Source organism: Vitis vinifera, chromosome 4, assembly GCF_030704535.1.
Source record: "Vitis vinifera cultivar Pinot Noir 40024 chromosome 4, ASM3070453v1".
NCBI classification, from domain to species: Eukaryota; Viridiplantae; Streptophyta; class Magnoliopsida; order Vitales; family Vitaceae; genus Vitis; species Vitis vinifera.
The window spans coordinates 3612692-3638861 of NC_081808.1; the positions used below are offsets into that span (position 1 = coordinate 3612692).

The 26170-nt window shown below is 32.0% G+C and overlaps 2 protein-coding genes across 2 annotated transcripts; one reads left to right on the forward strand and one right to left on the reverse strand.

Moving 5' to 3' along the window:
- Positions 1-71: 71 nt before the first annotated feature.
- LOC100255998 (aromatic aminotransferase ISS1) lies at positions 72-9975 on the reverse strand. Its single transcript, XM_002284478.4, has 9 exons — positions 9816-9975; positions 9660-9707; positions 9380-9508; positions 9245-9304; positions 8992-9148; positions 1301-1407; positions 1120-1178; positions 940-1048; positions 72-795 (listed from the first exon to the last, which is right to left on the reverse strand). Exons 1-9 carry the CDS (start codon positions 9876-9878, stop codon positions 343-345), a joined length of 1185 nt encoding a protein of 394 aa, XP_002284514.1. The 5' UTR covers positions 9879-9975; the 3' UTR covers positions 72-342.
- Positions 9976-17341: 7366 nt separating this feature from the next.
- LOC100245617 (cyclin-A2-2) lies at positions 17342-24481 on the forward strand. The gene is made up of 12 exons (XM_010650250.2): positions 17342-17456; positions 18545-18920; positions 19220-19508; positions 20178-20311; positions 20834-20926; positions 21463-21596; positions 22196-22271; positions 22989-23065; positions 23171-23204; positions 23300-23449; positions 23535-23669; positions 24015-24481. The coding sequence occupies exons 2-12, from the start codon at positions 18624-18626 to the stop codon at positions 24072-24074; spliced, it is 1479 nt and encodes a 492-aa protein (XP_010648552.1). The 5' UTR covers positions 17342-17456; positions 18545-18623; the 3' UTR covers positions 24075-24481.
- Positions 24482-26170: the final 1689 nt, after the last annotated feature.

Sequence of the window (26170 nt, forward strand, 5' to 3'; positions counted from 1 at the left end):
TCGATTTAGTTTGGTCAAAATGATCAATAGGTTGCAAGTTAATTTAAACCGATAAGAGTCGGTTTTCAAAATTCTCAAACCAAAAGAACCTTTATGATTGTTAAGAACTGAACCAATTTGATCGATTTTAATTGGATTGGATCGGTTTTATCAATTTTTTAGTATTCACTCACACCCGCTAGATATGGAATGCCTTGGCCCTCACTGGTAGGTTCCATGGGAAGTAGAGAACTAAAGGCTCTTTTATAACCCATTGTCTTGAATTACAAACAAACGTCCGGGGTCTAGCATATTGTAAAATCCTAGAAGAACCAGCCATTTTCAGTGACATGGTGAGAGGAGTCACTCCACCATGCCATCTCTCATAAGTTCCTCCAACCCGGCCCTCAGTCTCTTCGCAGCAACTTCACATTCCACCTCTCTAATCGCTCCATACGTGACCCGAACACACCCTGCCAAACCACAAGCACTCCCAGGAAGAAGCACCACCCCATGCCTCTTCGCAAGCCAGCACACAACCGCAAAGTCATCTTGGTATTTCTCAGGCAGCTTTGCCCATATGTAGATCGCTCCTCCCCCTCCTTTCACTGCATCCTGTCCTATAGGTGACAGAGCCTCCAGAAGAAGCTCTCTGTTTCTCACAAGGCTTTTCACTTGGTTTCTCACCCACTCACGCCCAGCTTCCAAGCAGCCCAGAGCCGTGGACTGTGAAATCATTGAAGCACAGATTGCTACATTGTCCTGAACCTTGAGGAGCTGCGTTCGGAGACTCTGCACTTCCGATGGATAAGCTATCTGCAGGCAAGATAGCACGATAATTAATACTACCTACTAGTCTAGCTTTCAAAAGGGAACTAAAATGGCCTAGAAGAAAATTATTTTGCTCCTGACTATACTCAAGAACATATCAAAATATATGGAAGTAAAATCACTGCTTACATATCCAACTCGCCACCCCATCATCCCATATGCTTTCGAGAAAGAAAAGAGATTCACGACATGGTTTCCTTCCACACAAGAATGCTTCAAACCATCGTATGTAAAGTATCTGCAGAAATGAATGATGAATCAAAATGGGATCATGTAGTTGAAGCAAAACTAAAAATCAAAGCCACTTACTCATATGCATTGTCTACCACCAGCCAAGTGCCTGCCCTTCTGCAGATTTCCGAAATTCTCTGTTTGGGACAGACAAACAACTAGTTAGAGAATTTGAAGTGAGTTGGAGTGAAAGGTGATGGATCTTCCTATATAATAAAATTTTGTTTGTTTGGAGTGTAAAGAGGAGTCAGAGCGAGACCTTGAGGAGAGGGTCTGGGATGCAAGTTCCTGTTGGATTTCCAGGATTTGTGATGGAAACCAGCTTTGGAGCTGGTTTAGTTTCTGAAAGAACTCTTTCTAACCAGTCTACAAAAATGCCCACATATATTATCTAAAAAGGTATGAGAAGCACAAATATTTCTGCTTTCACCGCTAGTTCAATGGTTGGAAAGAGGAAGGACACTTCAGTTCTATTACCTCAAGCTTGATGGGATAAATACAAACAATGCACAATCAGATTTTATCCCCTCTTGAGAGAACCTAATAGGAATCAATCAAATAAAGCAACAAGAATTCACTCAATCAACAAGTATATGAACACCAACAATTTTTAGCGTGGAAAACCTTCTCTAATACGAGAAGTAAAAACCACAAAACCCTTAAACCACTTAAAAACTCCACTAATACAATCAATGGGTTACACAATTCTCTCTAAATAAAACTAGAGACATACATCAACCATATCTATAGACAAATTAATCTTGGCAATTTCAACAACTTTGCATAAAGACAATGGAAAAATCTCACCAAACACAACCACTGTTCTCGGACTGAAATATAATTGTTCCGAACTCCAAATCCAATCTCCACCGTTTAGAATGAAGATCAATGAGTTTTCAATGTGCTCAAAATCAGTTTAATCTAACCACGGATTAACTTTGATCGGAGTTCATGATCATAACTGTCCGGATAGAAAACTCACCAAAACAGAGGCTTTGTTCTCGGATTGAAAGACGATCATCCGGAACTCCAAATTTGATCTCCATCATTCATATTGAAGATCAATGAGTCACGAACCTCTCTTCCAAATTTCAGGTCGATCGGCCCACAGACGAAGCAAGATCGGACCTTTGATGAAATCTGGACAGTGAAGAAAAACTGAGTTTTTCTCTCTAACTTAAAAAATGGTGGTTCTCCCCTTCTCTTTATTTTCTCCTTCTACTCTCTTTCTCTTCTATCTCCGATGGCTGCAAAAAAATTCGAAGAAGAAGAAGAAGAAGAGGGATTCTTCTTCTAACCCTTTTATATAAAGACCTAAGAGGCCTTACATTTTGGGCTCTTAATTTGGGTCTTCCACATGAGGAAAAACCCAATAAATCTCCCTCTTTCTGATTATATGGAGGGATTCGTCATCCCGACGATTGAACAACAAACTTCAAGCTTCTCCCTTGGTAAGGACTTCGTTAACATATCTGAGTTATTGTGATCGGTATGTATCTTCTCAAGTTCAAACAAGTTGTCATTGAGAGCATCTCTCATCCAATGATACCTCACATCAATGTGCTTCGATCTTGCATGAAAGGTAGAATTCTTACTAAGGTAAATGGCGCTCTGGTTATCACAGTATACCATATTGTGTTGCTGCTTAAATTCGAGCTCATGTATGAAACGCTTCATCCACAACAACTTTTTACATGCTTCTGCTACTACAATGTATTCTGTCTCTGTTATAGAAAGTGCAACACGTTTCTGTAGTCTTGATTGCCAAGACACAACACCTCATAAGAATGTCATCAAATAGCTTGAAGTAGACCTTCTATTATCTACATCCCCTGCCATGTTTGAATCAGTGTAGCCAACAAGTATTGGTTTCCCACTTCCAAAAGTAAGTTTCAACTTGGAAGTGCCTCGCAAATATCTCATAATCCACTTAACTGCCTCCCAATGAAGTCTTCTTGGATTAGATAGAAAGCGGCTAACAACACCAACTGCATAAGCTATGTCTGGTTTAGTACATATCATGACATACATCAAACTTCCTGTTAGAAAAATTAGGCTAATCCAACCTATGGTAATCACCTTAGAGGGGGGGTGAATAGGGTGATAGTCTCTTTTTGCAAATTTAAATTATGTGAATGTAAGAGACAATTATATGCAAGTATATAATAAACAATATAAAAACAATTGCATATAAATTAAAAGAGTAGGGAAGAGAAAATGCAAACACAAGATTTTATAGTGGTTCGACGCAACCCAACCTACATCTACTCTCCTCTAGCTTCAATCTCAAGCTTGAGGTTCCACTAATTCAAGGCTTCCAAACCAAGCCTTCAAGCAATACAATTGGATTATGGTTCCAATTCACCCTCTTAGACTTTTGGCTCCAAGCACCCTTTACACTTCTCAAGAGATATCTCACTCTTGAACAACCCCTCAAGTGATACCCCACACTTGAAAAACTTCCTCTCAAAGATTTACAAATAAATGATCTCACAAAATCTTGGTACAAAAACTTTAAGCTCAAATGATACAAGAAAACTAGGATTGAATGGTGCACTAAAGATATGCAAGTTTTAGAACAATGGTGCACTCAAAAACATTCTTCCAAAGCTTAAATATATTCAAGAAAGGTTTGGGAAGGTTAAGTTTTTTAAACAATGAAGATTAGAGCCTTTTTATAGAAGAAAAAAGTCAAACTAGCCGTTGAGGGTTCGATCGGTCGAGGTAGGGGTCAACCGGTTGACTAGCCGTTAGCATTTAATACTTAGCAGGTGACCGTTAGGCCTTAACCAAACCTCAACCAGACCTCGACCGGACCTCAACCGATTGAGGTTCAACCTTGACTGGTTGAACAACCGTTCTGGAAGAAAGAGAAAGTTTTTTGAACCCTCGACCAGTTGAGTTGGGGGTCTACTCGGACCTCGACCAGTTGAGCTGGTGGTCAACCCAAACCTCGACCGACTGAGCTGGGGGTCGACCCAAACCTCGACCAGTTGAGCTTGCGGTCGACCAGTTCCTCATCCGATTCAACCAGTTGAGCCATATTTTGGGTCAACAACCAACTTTTTCAACTTAAAACCTTTTAAAACAAGTTTGAAAAACATTTAACACAAGGTTTTAGTTGAAAACATGAAATCATCTAATTCTTAAAATATTTAAAACAAAATAACTCTTTGATGATTTTGGTGCATAAATAAAGAATGTAATGCATGAAAATCCTAATGCACCAACAACCTTACAAAGAGATCTTATAAAGTTTGGGTCTTGAAAAACACTTCTCTTTGAAGTGGTCTTCTTCTTCATGATTTCTCCTTGGCTTGATTTGTCTTTGTGATTGCCACTTTGGAAATCATCTTGCCTAATCACACTTGAAATATAATCATTTATTCTAAACTTTGTTTTGTTATCATCAAAATCAAGATTAACCAAACCTTGGTTTCACACTCCCTATTGTTGAGGCATACGGAACTCTTCTCATATCTTCCTTATCCTTATTTGTAGAAGGGTTATGTCTACTGCTTAGCTTAAAGTGACTAGCTAGAGGAGAACTAACCACTTAGTTTTGCTCATGTTAAATCTTTCAAGCACATTTTCAATATATTGCTCCTGTGACATATACAGCTTCTTGAATGCTCTATCTCGCTCAATTCTAATACCAATAATTTTTTTTGCTGGCCCCAAATCCTTCATGGAAAAGGATTTGATTAACTGTTTCTTCAGCTCATCAATTCTTGAAATGTTTCTGCCAACAATCAAGATATCATCAACATAGAACAACAATATAACAAAATCATCATTAGAGAATTTCTGCACAAATACAAAATGGCCAGAAGTAGTTTTTCGGTAGCCTTGCTCCCCCATAATTGATTCAAACTTCTTATACCATTGTCTCGGTGCCTACTTTAAGCCATAAAGACTTTTCTTCAACTTATGCACATAATCCTCTTTTCCTTTTATTGTGAAACCCTCTGGTTGTTCCATATAAATTTCTTTGTCTAAATCACCATGGAGAAATGCAATCTTAACATCCATCTGCTCAATCTCTAAATCAAGACTAGCTGTTAAGCCCAAAACTACACGAATAGACGACATCTTAACAACAAGAGAAAAAATTTCATCAAAATCAATACCTTTCAAAAATGGTGGTTTTCCCATTCTCTCTCTTTTCTCTTTCTACTCTTTTTTTCTTTTACCTCCGGTGGCTACAAAAAAATTGGAAGAAGAAAAAGAAGGATTCTTTTTCTAACCCTTTTATATAAAGGCCTACAAGACCTTAAATTTTGGGCTCTTAATTTGGGTCTTCCACATGAGGAAAAACCTAACAAAGCCTACATTTGATTGTACATCTTGGATATCATTTTCCTTGGATATTACATCTAGGATGTTATATCTAATGGAACGATATGGTAAGATATTATTGTTGGGTTTTTCCTCATGTGGAAGGCTCAAATTAAGAGGCCAAAATTTAAGGCCTCTTAGACCTTTATATAAAAGAGTTAGAAAAAGAATATTTCTTCTTCTTCTTTAGTCAAAAGAAAGGTATTGATTTTGATGAGATTTTTTCTCATGTTGTTAAGATGTCGTCTATTCATGTAGTTTTGAGCTTGACAGTTAGTCTTGATTTGGAGATTAAGCAAATGGATGTTAAGACTGCATTTCCCCATGGTGATTTAGACAAAGAAATTTATATGGAATAGCCAGAGGGTTTCACAACAAAAGAAAAAGAGGATTATGTGTGTAAATTGAAGAAAAATCTTTATGGCTTGAAGCAAGCACCGAGGCAATGGTATAAGAAGTTTGAATCAGTTATGGAGGAGCAAGGCTACCAAAAAACTATTTCTGACCATTGTGTATTTGTGCAAAAATTCTCTGATGATGATTTTGTTATATTGTTGCTCTATGTTGATGATATATTGATTGTTGGCAGAAATGTTTCAAGAATTGATAAGTTGAAAAAGCAGTTAAACAAATACTTTTCCATGAAGGATTTAGGGTCAGCAAAGAAAATTCTTGGTATTAGAATTGAGCGAGATAGAGCATCCAAGAAGTTGTATATGTCACAAGAGCAATATATTAAAAAGGTGTTTGAAAGATTTAACATCAGCAAAGCTAAAGTGGTTAGTTCTCCTCTAGCTAGTCACTTTAAGCTAAGCAACAGACATAGCCCTTCTATAGATAAGGAGAAGGAAGACATGAGAAGAGTTTCGTATGCCTCAACAGTAGGAAGTTTGATGTATGTCATGGTATGTACTAGACCAAACATAGCTTATGCAGTTGGTGTTGTCAGCCACTTTCTATCTAATCCAAGAAGACTACATTGGGAGGCAATCAAATGGACTTTTGAAAGTAGGAAACTAGTACTTGTTGGCTACACTGATTTAAACATGGCAAGGGATGTAAATAATAGAAAGTCTACTTCTGGCTATTTGATGACATTCTCATGAGGTGTTATGTCTTGGCAATCAAGACCACAGAAATGTGTTGCACTTTCTACAACAAAGGCAAAGTACATTGTAGCAGCAAAAGCATGTAAATAGTTGTTGTGGATGAAGCGTTTCATACATGAGCTCAGGTTCAAGCAACATTGTTATGTGGTATACTGTGATAACCAGAGCACCATTCACCTTAGTAAGAATTCTACTTTTCATGCAAGATCGAAGCACATTGATGTGAGGTATCATTGGATGAGAGATCCTCTCAATGACAACCTGTTTGAACTTGAGAAGATACATACCGATCACAATGACTCAGATATGTTGACGATGTCCTTACCAAGGGAGAAGCTTGAAGTTTGTTGTTCAATCGTCGGGATGACGAGCCCCTCCACATAATCGGAAAGAGGGAGATTTGTTGGGTTTTTCCTCATGTGGAAGGCCCAAATTAAGAGCCCAAAATTTAAGGCCTCTTAAACCTTTATATAAAAGGGTTAGAAGAAGAATCTCTCTTCTTCTTCTTCCAATTTTTTTGCAGCCACTGGAAGTAGAAGAAAAAGAGAGTAGAAGGAGAAAAGAGAGAGAATGGGAGAACCACCATTTTTTAAGTTAGAGGGAAAAACTCAATTTTTCTTCACTGTCCAGATTTCATCAAATGCCCGATCCCTCTTCATTTGTGGGCAAATCGACCTAAAATTTGAGGAAAGATTCGTGACTCATTGATCTTCAATCTGATCGGTGCAGATCGGATTTGGAGTTCCGAATGGTCGTCTTTCAGTCCAAGAACAGAGTCTCTATTTTGGTGAGTTTTCTATCCGGACAGTTTTGATCATGAGCTGGAATCAAGGTTAATCTGTGGTTCGATTGAGCTGATTTTTGGTGAGCATGTTCAGAACTCATTGATCTTCATCCTGAACGATGGAAATTAGATTTGGAGTTCGGGACAATTATATTTCAGTCCTAGAACAGTGGTTGTGTTTGGTAAGATTTCTCCATTGTCTTTACGCAAAGTTGTTGAAATTGTCAAGATTAATTTGTCTTGAGATATGGTTGATGTATGCCTCTAGTTTTATCTAGAGAGAATTGCGTAACTCATTGATTATATTAGTGAAGTTTTTAAGTGGCCTAAGGGTCTCGTGGTTTTTACTTCTCACATGGGAGAAGGTTTTCCACGCTAAAAATTGTTGGTGTTCATATACTTGTTGATTGGGTGAATTCTTGTTGCTCCATTTGATTGATTCATATTAGGTTCTCACAAGAGAGGATAAAATCTTATTGTGTATTGTTTGTGTTTATCCCATCAATTATATGGATGGAATGAGTTGACATACTTATATTTGGTTTCTAAAAGGAATAAAAAAATACAATGAAAAACATATTGTATTTCAATGGTATATATATATATATATATTAGTATCATTTTATGTATATTTTTATACATTTTTTTTAACTACAGATTTATTTTTTTTAACCAAAATTATTTGAAAATTGATAAGAAGTGAATTTATGATCCATAAGATATGTATATCTCAATATATAAAATATATATATATAGGATAATATATTACATCACTCATCATATCTCATTATCAACCAAATATGAGACATGATATATTATCTTATCTCTCATCTTATCTCATATTATTGACTAGTTATAATATGAAATACGATAAGAAATAAGATAATATATCATATCCTATATTTGATTAAAGGATAAAAGATATGATGATATATTTTATCTCATAATTAGCAAACCGATGTTATAAGTAAATCTTTTATATATATTTCATGTATTTGAGATATGATAATCTCAAGGAGACATGAGATATACATCTCTCATAAATTGTAAATTCACTTCCGATCAATTTTTTTTTTTATGCTACAATAATTTTGATTAAAAAAAGTTAAATTTGTAGCTAAAAAAACTATAAAATATGTATAAAATACATTGTAAAATAATACTAATATGTTTATTATATATATATATATATATATATTTGTATATTCAACAATATAATACAATATTTTTATTTACAAATTTTAAATATTTTAATCATAAACATTATTTAAAGAAATAAAAAGCTTATTAGATTATAAATTATAAACGGAAATATTAGAATGTAATATAATTTTTATTTTAAATAAATATTGAACATTAAAATATAATATGTTTTCTATTTCAATATTTTTTTTTTTTACAAACAAAATATAAGTATGTCATAACATATCTTATTAGATATGATATATTAAGATGTCACTTCATCTAATATAATATCCAAGAATATCGGGATTGAAAGGAAGGTATTATTAAAACCATATCTTAATGAATACATTAAGTTTTCTTTTCAAAATTTTGGTTCATCATGAATATCGGTAAAATTAAATTAGATCAATTCATTTTAAAAACACACAAGTATGTTAAATTCATGTTTCAATTAATTAAAAAAAAAATCAAAGGGTATAACTTGATGTTAATTTGATACCAAATGAAAATATTTTCCAATGACCTACATCTGACCTGCATCCGGTAGAAGCGTCTCGGGATCGCTGGTACCGATCAATATGCCGGTGATGCCGGTCATCTGGAAGGACATGTATGCATTGAAGAAGTATGGTGCAAACAGTACCACAGAATCCTTAACATCACATAATGTAAGCACAAGATTCAAAAATCCCTGAGAACAAGCAAAAACGAACATTCTTATGAAAAATCCTGGAAATTCCGAACCTCAGACATCCAACAAAGAAGAAGTAACACTCACACCACCCACCTGATTTGAACCTGCTGTTACCATGATTGAAGACTTGTGCAATTCATTCTCATGCCGCAACTGCAGATCAAAACTGCTGTCATTTCAAGAACTTGGAAAAGCTTTGTAATTCCAACACCTTACCAAAATGAGTACCTTCTTTATCAATGCCTCCCTAAGCTCTGCCAGACCTTCGTGAGTCCCATACTGGCTTGTTGAAGGCTCCCATGCCTTCTCTTTAACCTTCTCCAGAGCCTGGTCGGGTGGTTGCCAATAGACCGCCCCCTACTCCCCTCACAAAACATAGCCTAAAGATCAAGATCCCACAAACAACCACCTCCCCTGGTCCCCTCACAAACAAACTACAACCAAACATGCTCTGTGACATGTGACAAAATTTAAAAATTAAAAAAAAAAAAAAACCAAGAAAATAAACCTGACCCAGCGGCATTAGATCTTTGGTACCCTTGCTCAACTCCCGTATCTGCGAGCATGACCAATGAACCATAAGAAAATCAGAGCACAAATCCCGGAAAATAATAAAGACCTAGTCAAGATTCACAGCACAGGAATGGGGAAGTGCTCACGATACCTTAACCATGACTGGAAGATCAGTGTGGAGAGCACGAGCGGCGAGTTCTGGGTGAGACCCCATCAAGAAAATTCAAGTGTTGAGTTGTTTTGGGGGCAACACTTAGGGATTAAAGATGGAGTGGCTGCCAACTTGTCCGTCTCACTGGTGAGTGCTGTGTAGGTTATGGAAGACGACAAATAAATTATACTTCTTTGGAAAAATCTAGAAAAGAAAATAAATGTTATATATACTTCGTATTCAGAGTGGTCATGGTCAATAAACATTGCATGTGACTTCTTCGTTAAACGTGCAGAGTTGCACATTTCAGACAGAGGAGAGAGAGGAAAATGTGAGTGGCTTAAAAATAACCGCCAAAAAATTATGAATATTAAATTTTTAAAATTAGGTTTTCAAGAGAACCTTTTTAATCAAATAACTCTTAAAAAAAATAGGGAAAAAAAATATCAACCATTAATCATCTTTCTCCTACATTCTTGTCATTTTTTCTAATGTGAGTTTGTTTTCAACACTTCATATGAAAAAAGGAAAACATTCTTGCAAAAACATTTTGATTTTAAAGAGGATTATATTCTAAATCTTTTGATTTGATAAAAAATAAAAATATGATACGTAATATTAAAAAAAAAAAGGAACAAAACTCTCAAAATATATATATATATATAATGAAATATAGGTTTATTTGATAACTCTTTTTGAAAACATATATTTTTAAAAATAAAAAATAGTCTTATAATTTAGAAAGCAAGTTTATTAAGTTCTTGATAAAAAAACAAATTTGTTAGAATTTGTTATAAACATTAGATTTTTTAAAATAAATTTAAGATGTTTTTAATTAATTTTTATGAGTGTATATATAATAATTCAAAAGATAAAAAAGAAAAATTATAAACAAATAAACACTCCCTATGGGTCAACCCCCACCGAGGCTAAGGATTAGGAATAAACTTTGATATCATTTACAACAACTTGTTCCAAATCGTATAGATATTCTCCCTTATCTAAGGTAGGATGTCACAACGTAAATATACAATAATTTTATGAATAATAAATTAAAATAATTATTTTTCATATTTTAATTCTCAAATAATTATAAAAACATCGTCAAACATATTCTTAATTTTAATATTTTCAATAAATAATTGAATAAGCACAATTCCAACTTATTTGTCCTAATTGTACCATCTAATAAAATATTTGTTTAAAAAAATTAAAAAATTAAAAATAAATAAATTGTGAAACCCCTTTGAGAAGTTTTTCTATATAGAAAAGGTATAACTACTCCCTTTGAATACTTATCCACAGGAGCCTCCCTTCAGCCAATCACAAACCCAAACCCAAACCCATGTTTAATCTCCACACCTACTTCCAAGTTCCAACATAGTGGTTGTCTTACTCAAAATATGACCCACATTTGAAAACAAAAAAAGCCATTTGTGGGCTCAATTTTTTTTTATATTTTTTTTTAACTAATTTTTACAAAGACAAGAAACACTCATTACCATTGTATTACAAACCAAAGTGTTTCTAGAATCAAATTATTTCTGAAAACAAAAACAAAAACAAAAACAAAACAAGGCTCTAGGTGCCCACAAAGTCTCACACTTTGACTAATTATTTTCGAGTGATGAAGACTTGACTTACGGTTGTAATTATTAAAAATTTGAACCACTACATTAGCAAGAAAAGTGGAGTAAGGGAGAAGCATACACAATAGACAATTGAAAAGGGACAGCCTTTATATTTCTTCCTTGTTTGGTTTCCCAAAAAAAAATATCATTTATGCCAAAAGACAATAGTGAAGAGGATGGGAATGGGGACCATTTGTGCCTCTTCTTAAAGTTGCTGTTTTTTCTTGTTCTTCTTTCTCTTGTTTCAATTTAAAATTTTGCTTTTTTTTTTTTTTTAATATAAATAATTTCATTTCATTTAATGTTCACATGGCCACTCCATGGTGGTGCAGATCGGGTCATTATTTTATTCAATTACTTGAGACTCACTTTGGGAGAGTAAATTGATTTGTTAGGTCGAAACTATTTTTGAAAACGGTTTTTTAAATAAAAATGCAAAAACAAGTTTAATAACCAAATAATAGAAAATATAATGTTTTTAAATAATAAATTTTAGTTGTTTTTATTAATTTTTATGATTCTTTTTTCTTTTTTATTATTATTTTTAAAAAATATTATATAGATATAGAGAATGATTAAAAATAAAATATTATTGACAATTTTTTTTTAAACATATTTGAAAACATTTTAAAATATAAATCTTATTTTTCTAGAAAAGTTTGGAAAATACTTTTACAGAAGTAGCTCTAGGATTCAAATATTAAAAATACAAGTATGTATTTTTTTTTTTTTTATTGGTGTCTATACTTGGAGAGTACATTTTTAAAATACTATTATTAAAAATAAAAATGATTTTTATATTTTTTAAAAAATTAATTAAATGAAATCGATTTTTTATTGTTTTTTGATAAAATAAAAATACTAATCTCTTTACTTTTTCAAAATTATTATATTAAGGATTTTTATTTAATTAAAAATTTTAAAAATATCAAAAAGTATACTTATTTTTAATAAAAATATTTGTAAAAATATAAAATCTAATTACATAGCACTAGCATTTATTTATGACTTTTTCTAGCATTAATTAGAAGCCAACCAAAGTAATAAATTATAAAAACCTTTTCAAATCACATTTTACTTTTTAATTTCATTAATGCCCCTCAATATAATTACACCAAGCCAAAATTGATTTCAAATTTCATTAATTAGTATCATTACATATGTATTTCATTTATAAAATATATTTTTCAAATAATAAAATTTATTTTTTAGAGAAATATTAAATATTAATCAAACCACAAGGACACATGAAAATATAATAAAAAAAAATATAAGATTTTCAACGTATTCAATGATCGATATGATGATCCCTACATCAATAGAGTGTATCAACCTTCAACAATTCATTAATAAAAAATAATAAAAAGAAAAATTACAATGCTGAAACTCTCGAAAACCTCAATCACTCTCTCTTAAAAGCAAAAGGTTTAAGTATAAAATGATTAAATATATAATAAGAATAAATTCGTCAATTAATATATAAAAAAAATTTATACCCAACGTCCAGTGTAAAGAACAATAAAACTGATTGAGACTTCATAATCCAACATTCAACATATTTATCTAATGCTAATTACATAAATTTAAAATTAATAATAGTTAAGCATAGTTATTCCAAATTTGAGATGGTCGGAGTGAAATTAACCCTATTTTCAAATGCAAATTCTTTATTGTTAAATTGATTTATTTTAATAGGTTAATATGTTGGTTGTTATGATTTGACGTATGGATGGCACCCAATTATCAGCTAGGCTCTTCTTGGCTTTTAGATGATGAAATTTAGAGAGAAAAGTTGGCTAAAAGGGGGCCCAATATAGACAATGGTATGTCAATTGTGACAAAAGGATTCTTTGTGTCTGAAGTGGTCCTGATTCATGGATCTAAAGGAGCCCTAAAAATTATTAGCCGCTCCATCTAACAACCATATGATATTCCTTTTGGTAGAATATGATTGAATTCTTTGCTCTTTTTCTGACTTTCCAAATCAACGGTTTTGATTCTTTTGTAGGCTTAAAGCCATGTATGAATTGACTCCACCAGATATTTATAAAAAAAGAGTTATCTTATATATTAAAAAAATAACACCCCAATTGAAATAAGATAAAGTCGGTGTGTAAGGTGATGTTTGTTTTTTTATATTTAATTTTAAATAAAATTTAAAATTAAATAGTATTTAATAGTATTAAGTATTAAGGTGTTTAATTTTTTTAATATTTTATTTTTATTAAATATTTTTTAAAAATAAATTACTTTTAATATTGAGAAAAAACCAAACATTAAGAAATAAGTCAAAAATATTAAGAAATATGTTATTTTGGTTTTTTCCATTTATTCAAAAATTTATTAAATAAATAATAAGTTGACAAAAATAAAAATAAACAATTTAAAATTTGAAACCATATTACTTTTAACAAAAAGTTTTAAAAAAATTTAAAAAAAATAAAATGAAATGTACTTTTTCTAAATTATAATTCTCAATTATATAAATTTATTATTAAAAAAAAATTGATATGCTTTGACGGTTATAAAGTGGAATGTACAATCGATTGTTAATCATGCCTAAATACTAGTTGTTGACAACTATAAAAAGCATGCCTTAAGTTAAAAAAAGCCATCATGGGTGGCTTAATCAAGATTTTCAAAATTCACATTTTAATTCGAATTTAAATAGGCGTATTTACATGCTTTACTTTTACTTTTACCTTTTCTTTTTGTTTTTGTTTTTTATTTAATTATCTCTTAGTTGATGCTCACGTGATCAAAAGGGGTTCAAGTAAAAGAGAAATTCAAGGTAAAAAGTCCACATAACGATATAGTCAAGATTCTCACCATTGGCATTTTTCTCTTTTTCTTTATATTAGTTATAAGTTTCAATTATTTTTTGTCCTCTACGTAGAGCCACTTTCCTGGAGATTTCCATAAGAACAATTTATTTATTTACCGTTATGTTTCCTTATTTTGATACTAATTCCAACTATTTTGTCTCTTTGATAATAACATATTTTATTGATATATGTATTATAGTGACGTTTATTTTTTGATTGAATAAAATAAATAAATATTTGACTTATTTTGTTTACCTTAAAGTAACGTATTAATATTATAATTAAAGCGAACTAGTTATCAACACATCATTTTTAATTAAATAAAAAAAATCATATATTTAAATTTTTTCTATTTAATAAAAAATTAAATACCATAGTAGTCTCACTCTAAAATATTTTTAAAAGTATAATTGTTTTTATAATATACAAATGGTTTTTTCACGTAAAATTACAAAAACATTGAAATTAGGGTTTAGCCTATATTTTGAGCATGTATTATTTGCCAAATGTAGGTCCAACTAAAGTCCAATCTATGTGTACTTCTAACTAATGATTTGATTTTGAGTGAGATGAAGAAAATGCCCAAATTCTAGGCGCAATTGTGTTTGAAAATAATTTTATGTTTTGAAGAATAAATAATTGCTTTTATTTAAAAATACTATTTATAATCTTTTAATAATTGTTTTTTGAATTTATTTTGAAAAATGGTTATTTTTTTAGAAATGTTTTCGTTGTCTTGTTGGTATTTTTTAAACAATAATCTTTAAAACAGAGAGTAGTTTAAAATTTTTTGTTGTATATAAATTTATTGTATTTGTATAAAGAATAAGTCAAAAAAAAATATTTTTCAAAGTTGAGTTTTTAAACAAAATTTTGTTTTAAAAAATAATTGAGAAAACTTTTTTAAAAATATTTAAATAAGTGTAATATAGTCGTACTCTTATACCACTTGTCATGGACTTAAGTGTACCACTTGTCACGGACTTAAATGTACCACTTGTAAGTCTTGTACCACTTATCATGAATTTAGGTATTTTTTAAGCTTATATGTGGCACTTAGACAATTCAATCTAACTATATTTCCCCAATCTTAGCTTTCTATACTAAGCAATCGGCCCGGAAACTAGGAAATGAAAGAAACAACAATTGAAGACCTAATCATTATTAAACTGGTAAAAACTTTGGATTGGAAGATAATAAATTTTATATATCAAATACAGGTGTAAATGAAATTAACCAACGGGTTGACCATAGTGGCTCCCAATTACACCCATGTGCAGCCCAATTTGATATCAAAAGTAAAATGACTAGACTGCCCCCAAAATCTATTCTCAAACAAGATGGTAGAAAAATTAGATAAGGGGTAATATTGCCAAATCGAGCTGCATTACTTGTCTTCGTCAACTTTATTATCAATCCATATGCCCATCTGACTTATTTCAATAGATCTAACAAGTTCAAATCTACACCTAAAACCTTATGATAGCACTCAAATTCAAATGAAAAAATTATCACGTGATGGATTCCACCTCCATTTAATTAAAGTAATTAAAATTTTATAAGGAAACAATTTTATTAAGTTGGTATTTATTTCTTTGTCCAAATTCTAAATAAATTTGAATTTGTTTGAAATCTAAATAATTTTTTTTTACAAATTTAAGACTTAAAATTTAAGATTTTTATTTTTAAATCACTTATTATATTCAAATCAAATATCTCTTATGATAGCAGTCAAATTCCACCTTCATAAGTAATTAAAATTTTATAAGGAATAAATTTTATTAAGGTGGTATTTATTTCTTTATACAAATTCTAAATAAATTTGAATTTGTTTGAAATTTTTTTCAAATTTAAGATAATTTTTTTTAAAATCAATTATTATACTCAAATCAAATATCTTATAATAGGACTTAAAAAATAAATGGTAATAAAACATCTAATATTCCACATCCACAAAATCAAATCACACCTAAATACAATCTATCGTACAAACTTAACTTTTTTTTTATATTTGGACTCGTGGAAAATTAATTTTGAATGGGAATGGAGAAGATATGGAAAAGGTGGGTAATGTACTTTTTAGCAATGAAATTACTTCATTTCAACAGTCCCACAAAATATTAAATGCAGTTCCACAACATATTAAATGTAAGAAAATTTATTGAATTCAGTTCTGTTAGGTTAGATGGTAAATAATTTTATTTTATTTTTAAATGAAAAAAATTGCTTTAGACAACTCATCTTTGATGGGTCCAAGTCCATATAAAATGAAATAAACAAATTAAAATATTGAGAAAAAATAAAAAAATTTATTTATTATTTATTATGCAAATCTTACTATAAGATGTTTAATATTTAATTTTTTAAATACATAATTTACTAAGGAAATCATTCCATTCTAGCAAATTTCAAAATGATAAAAAAGAAATTGCCAGCTGGCAACAAAATATTAAAATGAATTCTATAAAAAAAAATTCGTGATCTAAATTTTCTATCGGTGGCATTGGATTATTAGTCGGGAATGCAATTGTTTTCAAATTTCATAGATTTAAAATAAATCAAACATGTTTAGCAAAATTTGGTAAAAAAATAATTTTATGAGAATTTGATTTAAAAATAAATTTAAAATATGTTATTTTTTTAAATAATATTTTAAAAAAATAAAAAATATGAAAAATATTTTAAAAACTTTTACGTTTTTAATGTTAAGTACATGATATTGTTGTTGAAGACAAGTGAAAATTGTTTTTAAAAATTATTTTCGTAAAACGTTTTAGAACACTAACTTATTTTTCAAGCTTTTAAAATGTAAGTTATTAATTTATTATTTTTATTGTGGAAAACATTTTCGCTTTTGCTGCCAAACAGGTTCAATAAATAATAAATATCCACCTATCTTTTTTGTTTTTTTTTTTTCAAGATTTTAAAATGGGGGAAAAAGGAAAATATTGGAAGAAGCAAAAGGAGGAGTGGAAAAAACAAAATTTCCATTTGGATTTGAGAAGTTTGAACTGTATCCTTTCCCTCCCTGCCTCTCAAGTCCTCACGCTCCTTCTATATAACCCATACGCACTCACTCACCACTCTCTCTTTACAACTGTCCTTACATTGGATGATCGGTCACTAGAAACCCTACGCTGTATCTCCAGACCGCCATTGGAGGTCTCGGAGCTCGCAAATGCATTGTAAGCTGCGCATTTTCTTTCTCTGAAAATGTGTGTATATGTATTTAAACGTGGCCTTTTGTCATGGCCGGTTTGAATTCATTACACTTCAGAGTTTTTTTTTTTTTTTTTAGTTTTTCAGCACAGATCTGTCATGAAAACGTTTTTGTTCTTCTAAAATTTCTCTCTCTTTTTTTCTTTTTGCTTATTTCATTTTCACCTCTGTTTCTGCTTTTTTTGTTTTTTTTTTCTCTTTTTATTATCTTGAATTTTTGGTTCGGCCTTTTCTTTGTGCATTGTGTGTTTTTGTTGTCTTTTTAATGTTTGTTTTGAGTTTATGTATTTGGAGAAAAATAGAGATTTTTGTGGCCAGTGATGGAGACGATTATTTGTTCTTTCTTTTTTTTGTTGGTATTTTTATGTTTCGATTTCATTTTTTTTTTGTTCTGGTTTTGATTGAGTTTTTAAGGTGTTTGAAGCTGAGATTGGCCAAATTATGAGGGAATCAAGAATTTTGGATGGTTTTGAAACTTTTTTCATCTGAAAATAGTCAGATCTTTGGATTAATGCATAAATCCTGTTCTGCTTTGGAATAATTTTGAAATATTGACGTGTTTTAGTGAGCTAAAAGAATGCTGAAATACTGTTTGGTTGCTGAGAAACGTCTGAAAAAGAGGAGAGGAAAAAGGAGCAAAACAAGACTTAGAATCTCATGCTTTATTTTGTTTTTGTTTATTTTGTGATGAAAAGGCCTCAACAAAGCGCAGTGTTGTGGTAAGCCTCACTGGAGATGGTTTTGTTTTCAAGGGTCCTGAAAATGAAACCTAAGATTCAAATTCAACCTTATTTTCCCCCACATTTTCCTCAGAAGTCCATCAAAATGTTAATGTAATGGAATTATGAAAGTTGTTGCATACTTTTTAAACACCTTTGCTCTTGGTTTTTGTGGCATGAACCAAATCTTCAATTTATGCAACTATGTTTGCTTCTGTTCGCTCAAGTCTTTCTGAATCATTGAAATCCAAAGGCCTTTTGCTGTATTGAGTTGCTTTGCCAATGCATCTCCAGCTACTGTTTGTTGACATTTTCTCTTTCTTTTTTATCTGCAGTTGAATTGGTCACAGGTCTTCTGGTTTGACCAATACAGTAAAGTTTTCAAGGGTGGATTGCTCTTCCACTAGGCACATCATGAACAAAGAAAATATTATTTCTGCTAAAATTGAAGAGCCAACTGTTCGGATCACGAGAGCACGAGCGAAAGCTGCTACCAAATCAGGGGGGTTACTCCCCCCTAAACCTCCCATTAAACTGGACCAAATGCAGGTGGTTCGAACGAATTCTAAAAGGGCAGCGTCTGATGAGAACAAGCCCTCTGCCACTGCCAATGCTGGCCTTCAGCATAAGAGAAGGGCAGCGCTAAAGGATGTCACCAATGTCGTCAGTGAAAATTCATACATGAATTGCATTAGTACAACTAAAGTTGAGGCAAGGATTTTATCATTCTTTGAAGTGTATATAATGTGCAATTTTCATGATATTTTTGTATTGAATTTTTATATTGGAAAACCTAATATGTTTATTGTTATAATTATCTGAAAATTACATACAATGATTCTTGTTGATCTTCACTCAACACCAAAGAGAATGTTTGTATTACCAAACTTCATTCATTTGTCTCCATATTTTTTTTAGTACACAAGCTTTCACATTTGTGCACTCAGTAACCTTCTCTCTGTTTTGTCTTACCTTTTGTTGTTTTTCCCCCCTGATTTTCTGATTGGCAGATTAGCAAGCGAGCTAAAAGAGGTCCTTCAAATAAGAGTTCAAAGGTGGCTCTGACTGTTTTGGTAGAAACTCCGCAGGTTCAAGAGGATGCCAAAACAAAGGTAACTGGAGAAACATCCAACATAAGGACAGTGGAAACACAAGATAGTACTTTACTGGTTAACTTGGAAGAGGATGAATTCATTCAACATACATTTAGTAGCTTAAGAACAAGTGATGTAGCTGATCCGACTCAATTAGAAGAGACATCCATAAAACCTGCTCAACACCAAATTCTTTCTGAGGAAGGTTTGTGATTCTGTTTTAATTTTCCATTAGGGTGTGACAATGTTGACAAGAATATGACTTGAATAATGATGTTCTAACCGAAAATTAAATAGATACTGTGAATGAGAAACATAGTTGCTTTGAACTATACATATAATGTATGTTTATATAGTCTGCCCTGTGAATAATGTTTCCTTGTCTATGAATCAACTTTTGCTTCATAATCTACTTTAAATGTGTTTGTACTAAATTTAAACTGTTCCAAAAATTTAGCATCTGCATAAAATACAATTATTAATTTCCTCTTGGCTTATAAATCACTAAATCATTTTTAGTTTAACGAACTAGAAAAAGAACAGTCGCTTACATAGGAATGGAATTGTGGAAGCAGGAAAATTGTTTCTCAAACAGTCAGGTTGTAAATACTTCTGGGTGGCATTCATATAATGATAAATAAAATGTTTTTTAATGCAATTTTCCGAGTCTATGTTCTTAGACTGGGCCACAGAAGGCAATTAACTTAACACCTGATGCTTTGTTGCATAAGAGTCATGGTGGCAAATAGCACCAGCTGGTTCAAATAAGCTCTAGGGATCTGAATTAGTAGCTTGGGTGAGAAGTTGGAGAAACTCCCTAGAATGAAGATTACTAAACTCACTGTAGTTTACTGGTTTTGCTTCTTTTATGCAGAAGAAGATAATCTTTTCAAGGCACAGGGATCCCCAAATGGTCCATGCATTGCAGATATTGATTCAGACCACAAGGATCCTCAAATGTGCAGCTTGTATGCCTCTGACATCTATGATAATTTTCTTTGTAGAGAGGTTTGTATTGCTAACACCATCCTATAATGCCTATAATTGTGTTTACCTTCATGCCAATAGTACCGTCTGTGGTCAATTGCATATCCTGCCCCTGGGGCCTGACTCAGGTGGCAAGGATTGTATCTCTGCAGCCTACAATAATAGTCTAATTTTTTTATCAATCAATTACAATAATAGTCTAATAGCACTTCATTATATTCATTAGTTGGAAATCTTGAATGTAATACCACTGCTGGCTTTTCATCTTAAATGATTACCCTCTGATGCTGAACAGAGTATCACATGCTTTCATCATCATGGGATTCTCATACAACTTATACTTGCTAGAAAATTCTCCCTTGTTTGATAAGGATTTCTAAGGAAAGGTTTCTATGTGGTACTTACAGTCATGGATTAGTATTTAAATTCAAGATTTTATGCCATGGGACTTCAAAAACAAAATGTCTGCTAACTTTTATGCTCTCCACCTATAAACATCAAGTATTGTCTGGTAACTAACTGTAAATTCCCTCCTTTTCTCAGCTTGACCGAAGACCTTCTGCTAATTTTATGGACTCAGTCCAACGAGACATCACTCCAAACATGCGAGGAATTCTGGTTGATTGGCTTGTAGAGGTTGGTATAGTCACTTAGCTTACACTGGGACGAGCACTTTTGCATTATCCAAAATGTTATAATATGAACTTAATAAGATGCTGAGAAGCCTATGGATTTGTCCATAAGATGCTGGGAAGCCCAATGGATTCTCTCAGAAGCTATTACTCGCATCCATTTTATTTTATTTTTGCCTCATTGAATTTCATTTTTTAGAAGGTTATAACAATTATAATCTCAGAACAAGTTTGGTCATTTCAGTATCACATTCTCTTCCCTTCTTTCATTTTTCCCCTGCTATTCTTTGTAAGCAATGGATTGCAAATCTGCAACCTCATAATGATTTACTAACTATTAGACTGGTGGTATTTCTATTGTCTCAAATCGGTAGGCTTAGGCTTTAACATGAAAGAGTATCTTGGTAGTATTGTATCTGAATTTGGACTTATAGATCCAAGAACATCTGATTCTTTCTTGTTTCCAGCATTTATGGGCTCTTTTTCAGATCAGTAGTTGATCACAAAAGGATTTGATCATAATCACTTCTCCTATTTCAGGTTTCAGAAGAATATAAGCTGGTTCCAGATACACTTTACCTCACAGTTAATCTTATCGATCGATTTCTATCCAAAAATTACATTGAAAAGCAAAGACTCCAACTGCTTGGTGTTACTTGCATGCTAATTGCCTCGTAAGCTCCCTATTTTGTTGTAGCTGTCATGGAATTATAGATGCATTACTTATACATTGAGTTCTTTTAACAAAAAAAAAAAAAAAATAGTTAAAAAGGTTTTCTCACTGATTAAAATGTCTCCAACTCAGAACTATACTTCTGATATGGCTCTGGTTATGATAATGATGAGCTAAAGACCATCAATATTTATACAAATTGCAATGAGAATTTCCTTTCTTGTTCCTTCTCTATAACTTGAAGCTTATTCAATAAAATTGGATGGTGTATCAAGTATAAAAGATAAATGACAGGAAACAAGAAATTGTCCTTAAATTTATAGATATAGAATGAGCATGCTTTGCCCAATCGACATGGGGAAGTGTAATTGCTCATCTAATTCTTAAAAAAATCAGAAAAATTTTCAGCTGAATAAGATTTCCAATTGATTTTTTTATTACATTGCTCTTCATCGGGTAATTAAACTCTCAACCTGCTTATGGTTTATATATTCTAAATATTCTTGAAAGCTTTTGGTGGTCCTGACAATATCTTAGATAGTTTTTCTGTTTCTTAACTTAATTAAATTGTTCTTGTGCATGTTTTTTTATGGCTTGAAGAAAGTATGAAGAAATATGTGCACCACATGTGGAAGAGTTCTGCTTCATCACCGATAACACCTACACAAGAGAAGAGGTTTGTTTTTGGCTACCTTTTGCAGTCTGCTTCTTCAACCCATTTAATTATCCATGCAATCGAGTAGAACTTAAACTATTTTAAGTTAAGCAAGCAATAATTTTACTACCGAAAAGGTGCATAGATGTTGTATATGATGTTGATGCCTTTGAAACAAAACTTTAACTATGTTCTGCTTCATTTTTATCCAATAACTTTCAGAAATAAGAGTTATTAGTGCAGAGATAACTGAATTATTAAGCATATCAAGCAAGCTAGTGAATTCATAGCCAGTTGGCTACTGAATTGAACTCAAGAAATTCATCATGTGACATAAAGTCCAAAGTAATTTGAATACCTAAAAGCTTCTCTTGATTGTTGGCAAATAAGAAAAGAAAAGGAAAACTTGGAATCCTTCAAACAGCCACTCTCATGTCACTGATTTGGATGACACTGAAATTCTCATTACCATGTAGAGGCACCTACCCAGCAATTAAAGCACGAGGCAAACCTCAAGGTATAAGGTGTATGTTTCATGTGAATCCTACCCTATGCCACAAGGCTTGAGCTTAGTAAGTGCAAAGTACTGAGCTGGTTTACTTGAGTTTGCCTCAAACGCCTTACAACCAAAGTTTTTAGAACACCAATTTAGACGACTAATTTAGTTCCCAACAACTTTGCGGAATGCTCACAACATTTTTGAATTTATAAGTCCTCCTGATGGAAGTTGCATTGCAGGTATTGAAAATGGAGAGTCAAGTTTTGAATTTTCTGGGCTTTCAACTATCTGTTCCCACCACAAAAAAGTTTCTCAGGTACCTACCTCATCCACCTTCTATCTATCTTTATTATTGGTGAAACAACACCTACAATCCACCAAAGTCCCTGACATATGTTTTCCTCAACTTTACGGTTTTCAGGAGGTTCATTCAGGCAGCACAGACCTCTTACAAGGTCTGTTACACAGCATCCTATCCCTCCCAATATGAAAAATAGAAAAAAGTTAAGGAAGTGAACTAGTTCTGAAATTTAATCACTTTGATTAACAGGTTCCTTGTGTTGAACTGGAGTTCTTGGCGAATTATATAGCAGAGCTAACTCTTGTTGACTACAGCTTCCTAAAGTACCTACACTCCCTGATTGCTGCATCTGCCGTATTTCTTGCCAGATGGACACTCAATCAGTCAGACCACCCTTGGGTTTGCATCTTTCCCTGCCTCATTAATTCCAATTTAACTTTCTTTATATGAAGATAAAAAAAATGTAAATTATATGTTCTTGCAGAATGCAACTCTAGAGCACTACACCACTTACAAGGCATCAGACCTGAAGAATGTAGTTCTCGCAATGCAAGATTTGCAACTCAACACTAATGGTTCCTCTCTGAATGCCATACGTGACAAGTATAAGCTAAAAAAGGTAACCATGTATTAGAAGTACAGAGTTTGGAAAGTGTTTTCAGAAATAATTTTGAAAAACAGTTTTTTTATATTTTATACAACAAAAGTTTGCTTGTAACTTAGAATATAATGGTTTTAAATATATTTTAAAAATAATTTATGTTATTACCTTTTCAAACAAATTTTAGAAAACAAGTGAAAACAACTTAATATGACTAAAATATATTCTTCAACTACATTATGTTTTCTGTTTTTTTCTATAGAACAGAAAATTGTTTTCAAAAACAGTTCCATGCCGGGTTCCATGATAGTGAATAAAAAACAGGGTACTGAGTTTTGAAAACTGTTCTTGTACTCATGACAGTTCAAGAGCGTGGCCACTCTCTCCTCCGAAAAAGCAGTGCAGGAACTCTTCCAAGATTAACATCTGATTCTTCCTTGGTCAAGATACAATCATAACATACTAAGAACTTGGAATTGCTCATTGCCATGCTCATCCATCCGGTACTTAGAGGGTGCTCCTGATCTCTAATAAAAACTTTCTTCTGAGTTTCCATTTACTCTCTTCTCCACAAAATCTGTTTTACCTGTGTTGTAGCATGTTGCCAGGTCGATGTAACGTTGAACTATTATTAAACACAATTGAGGTAGTAAACTCTCAATTGCCTTGTGACACTTCTAATTTTTCAAGCCTTTTTTTGGCTTGTGTAGTTGTATGATGTCAGAGCCATTCAACAGCAACTCGCTGGGTTGCCGGTTTGAAGAGGGGGTTGTATTTAAATGTATCGAATATTTTTATGAATTTCTTATAATAATTTACCCTTCACAATATTTTTCTTTTTGGTCTCTATTTTCCAACACTTTTTGGTAGAATATGGACTGTTTTTTTTTTTTTCTTTTATTTGTAGGGGAATGCTGGATGGGCGTCTGAGGGAGAGCTGCACTGACATCCAGATTGCCCTCAGCCACAGGCCCACAGGTCATTCACTTTCTAACCTTAGTTTGCCCTAAAAACTATGTTTAATTTTTGGAAAGTATAAGAAATACTAAAGAAAATAAATTATAATTAAAATTAATTAAAAATTTATATATTTTTTTATAAAATAAATTTAAAATAATATATAAAAGTTTTTTTTTTCTTTTCCTATTCTTTCTCTTTATTGTTTATTTTTTGCAAATTCTCCAAAAAACAAACATAACTAAAAAGTGATAAGCCAAAGCGCAAATGGTGGAGTACTTAGATGAAAACAATTTATTTATTTATTTATTATTTTTCTTCGTTTTTTCTCTACTCTTTCTTTTTTACTTTTTCTTCTTTATAAATTTTTATAAATTTTTTGAAAAATATGTATACAATCAAAATATGACAGATATAGGTATTTCCTAAGTTATCTCAAGCCACTTCATATTGCTAAGTTGGTCTTTCACACTTAGTTAACTAGGCTAAGTAATGTTCACGACTTGAAAACTAGAATGCTCAATGAAGAAAACACTAAAAAGAAAGAAAGTCGTGAAGTTTTGTATTGCACAAGAATGCTTACAATATTAGGAAATTATAAATTTGTCACCTCCTATTCATAGGCAACTAAGGAAGTCTCCAAAATTTACAAAGGTTTCACTTTATCTTAAAATTCTCTAAAATGTTCTATACAAACTTTATGTACAAGTATGTATAAGATGAATTTGGAATTCTTTAGAATACTTCACTCTTTTCCCTTGTCTTCCATCCCTTAGAGATGTTTGGGTGTTTTTACACTTGTTTGGAATCTTTCACATTCTTCCATTGGTGGAAACTTCCTTCTCTCCCATATAAGAGGGTCATTTGATTAAGTTATAACAAGAAAATGATAAGGCAAAGTACAAATGGTGGAGCACCTAGAATCCAATGAGCCTTGGAAACTTCTTAGATTGATAATTTTGAAGGACGAAACTTCTCTGGTTGATAAATTTGGAGAAATCCTCTGCGGTTGTTTCCCAGCCAACACTCCTATGGGCCCAAACCAAAGTTTGGCCCAGGTCTTTTTTGGGTTGTGGCTTAACCAAGGTTTTTCTAGGCCGTTAGAACTGGTCGTGGGCCCATGAGGGGGCCTAAGATAACCATCGCTTCCCAGATCCAATCTCCTCATCATGCCTTCATCCCTCCAACTGATATGTCAAGTTTAATTTTAGGTGGTCGGATACAAATTATATAATAAGATATCACATTATAATTTTTAATGTGATATGAATCATATGATACCTTAAATGATATCCTATGATTACTCGATGAATAATGTCATTTTTATCTTCGGATTATAGAAGGAATAAAAAACGAAACAAAAATATATTACATTAGAGTTAAAGGGTGTTTAAAAAGGGTAGGTCTTATTTTTTTACAACTATATTTTAACCCTTTAATACTAAGAATTAGTTTGGTAGTAAATTTAGAAAATATTTTTAGTCTTTTTACTATTGAAAATTATTATCAAAAGAATTATTTTCAAATACTAGAAAGATTAAAAACGCTTTCTAAAATCATTA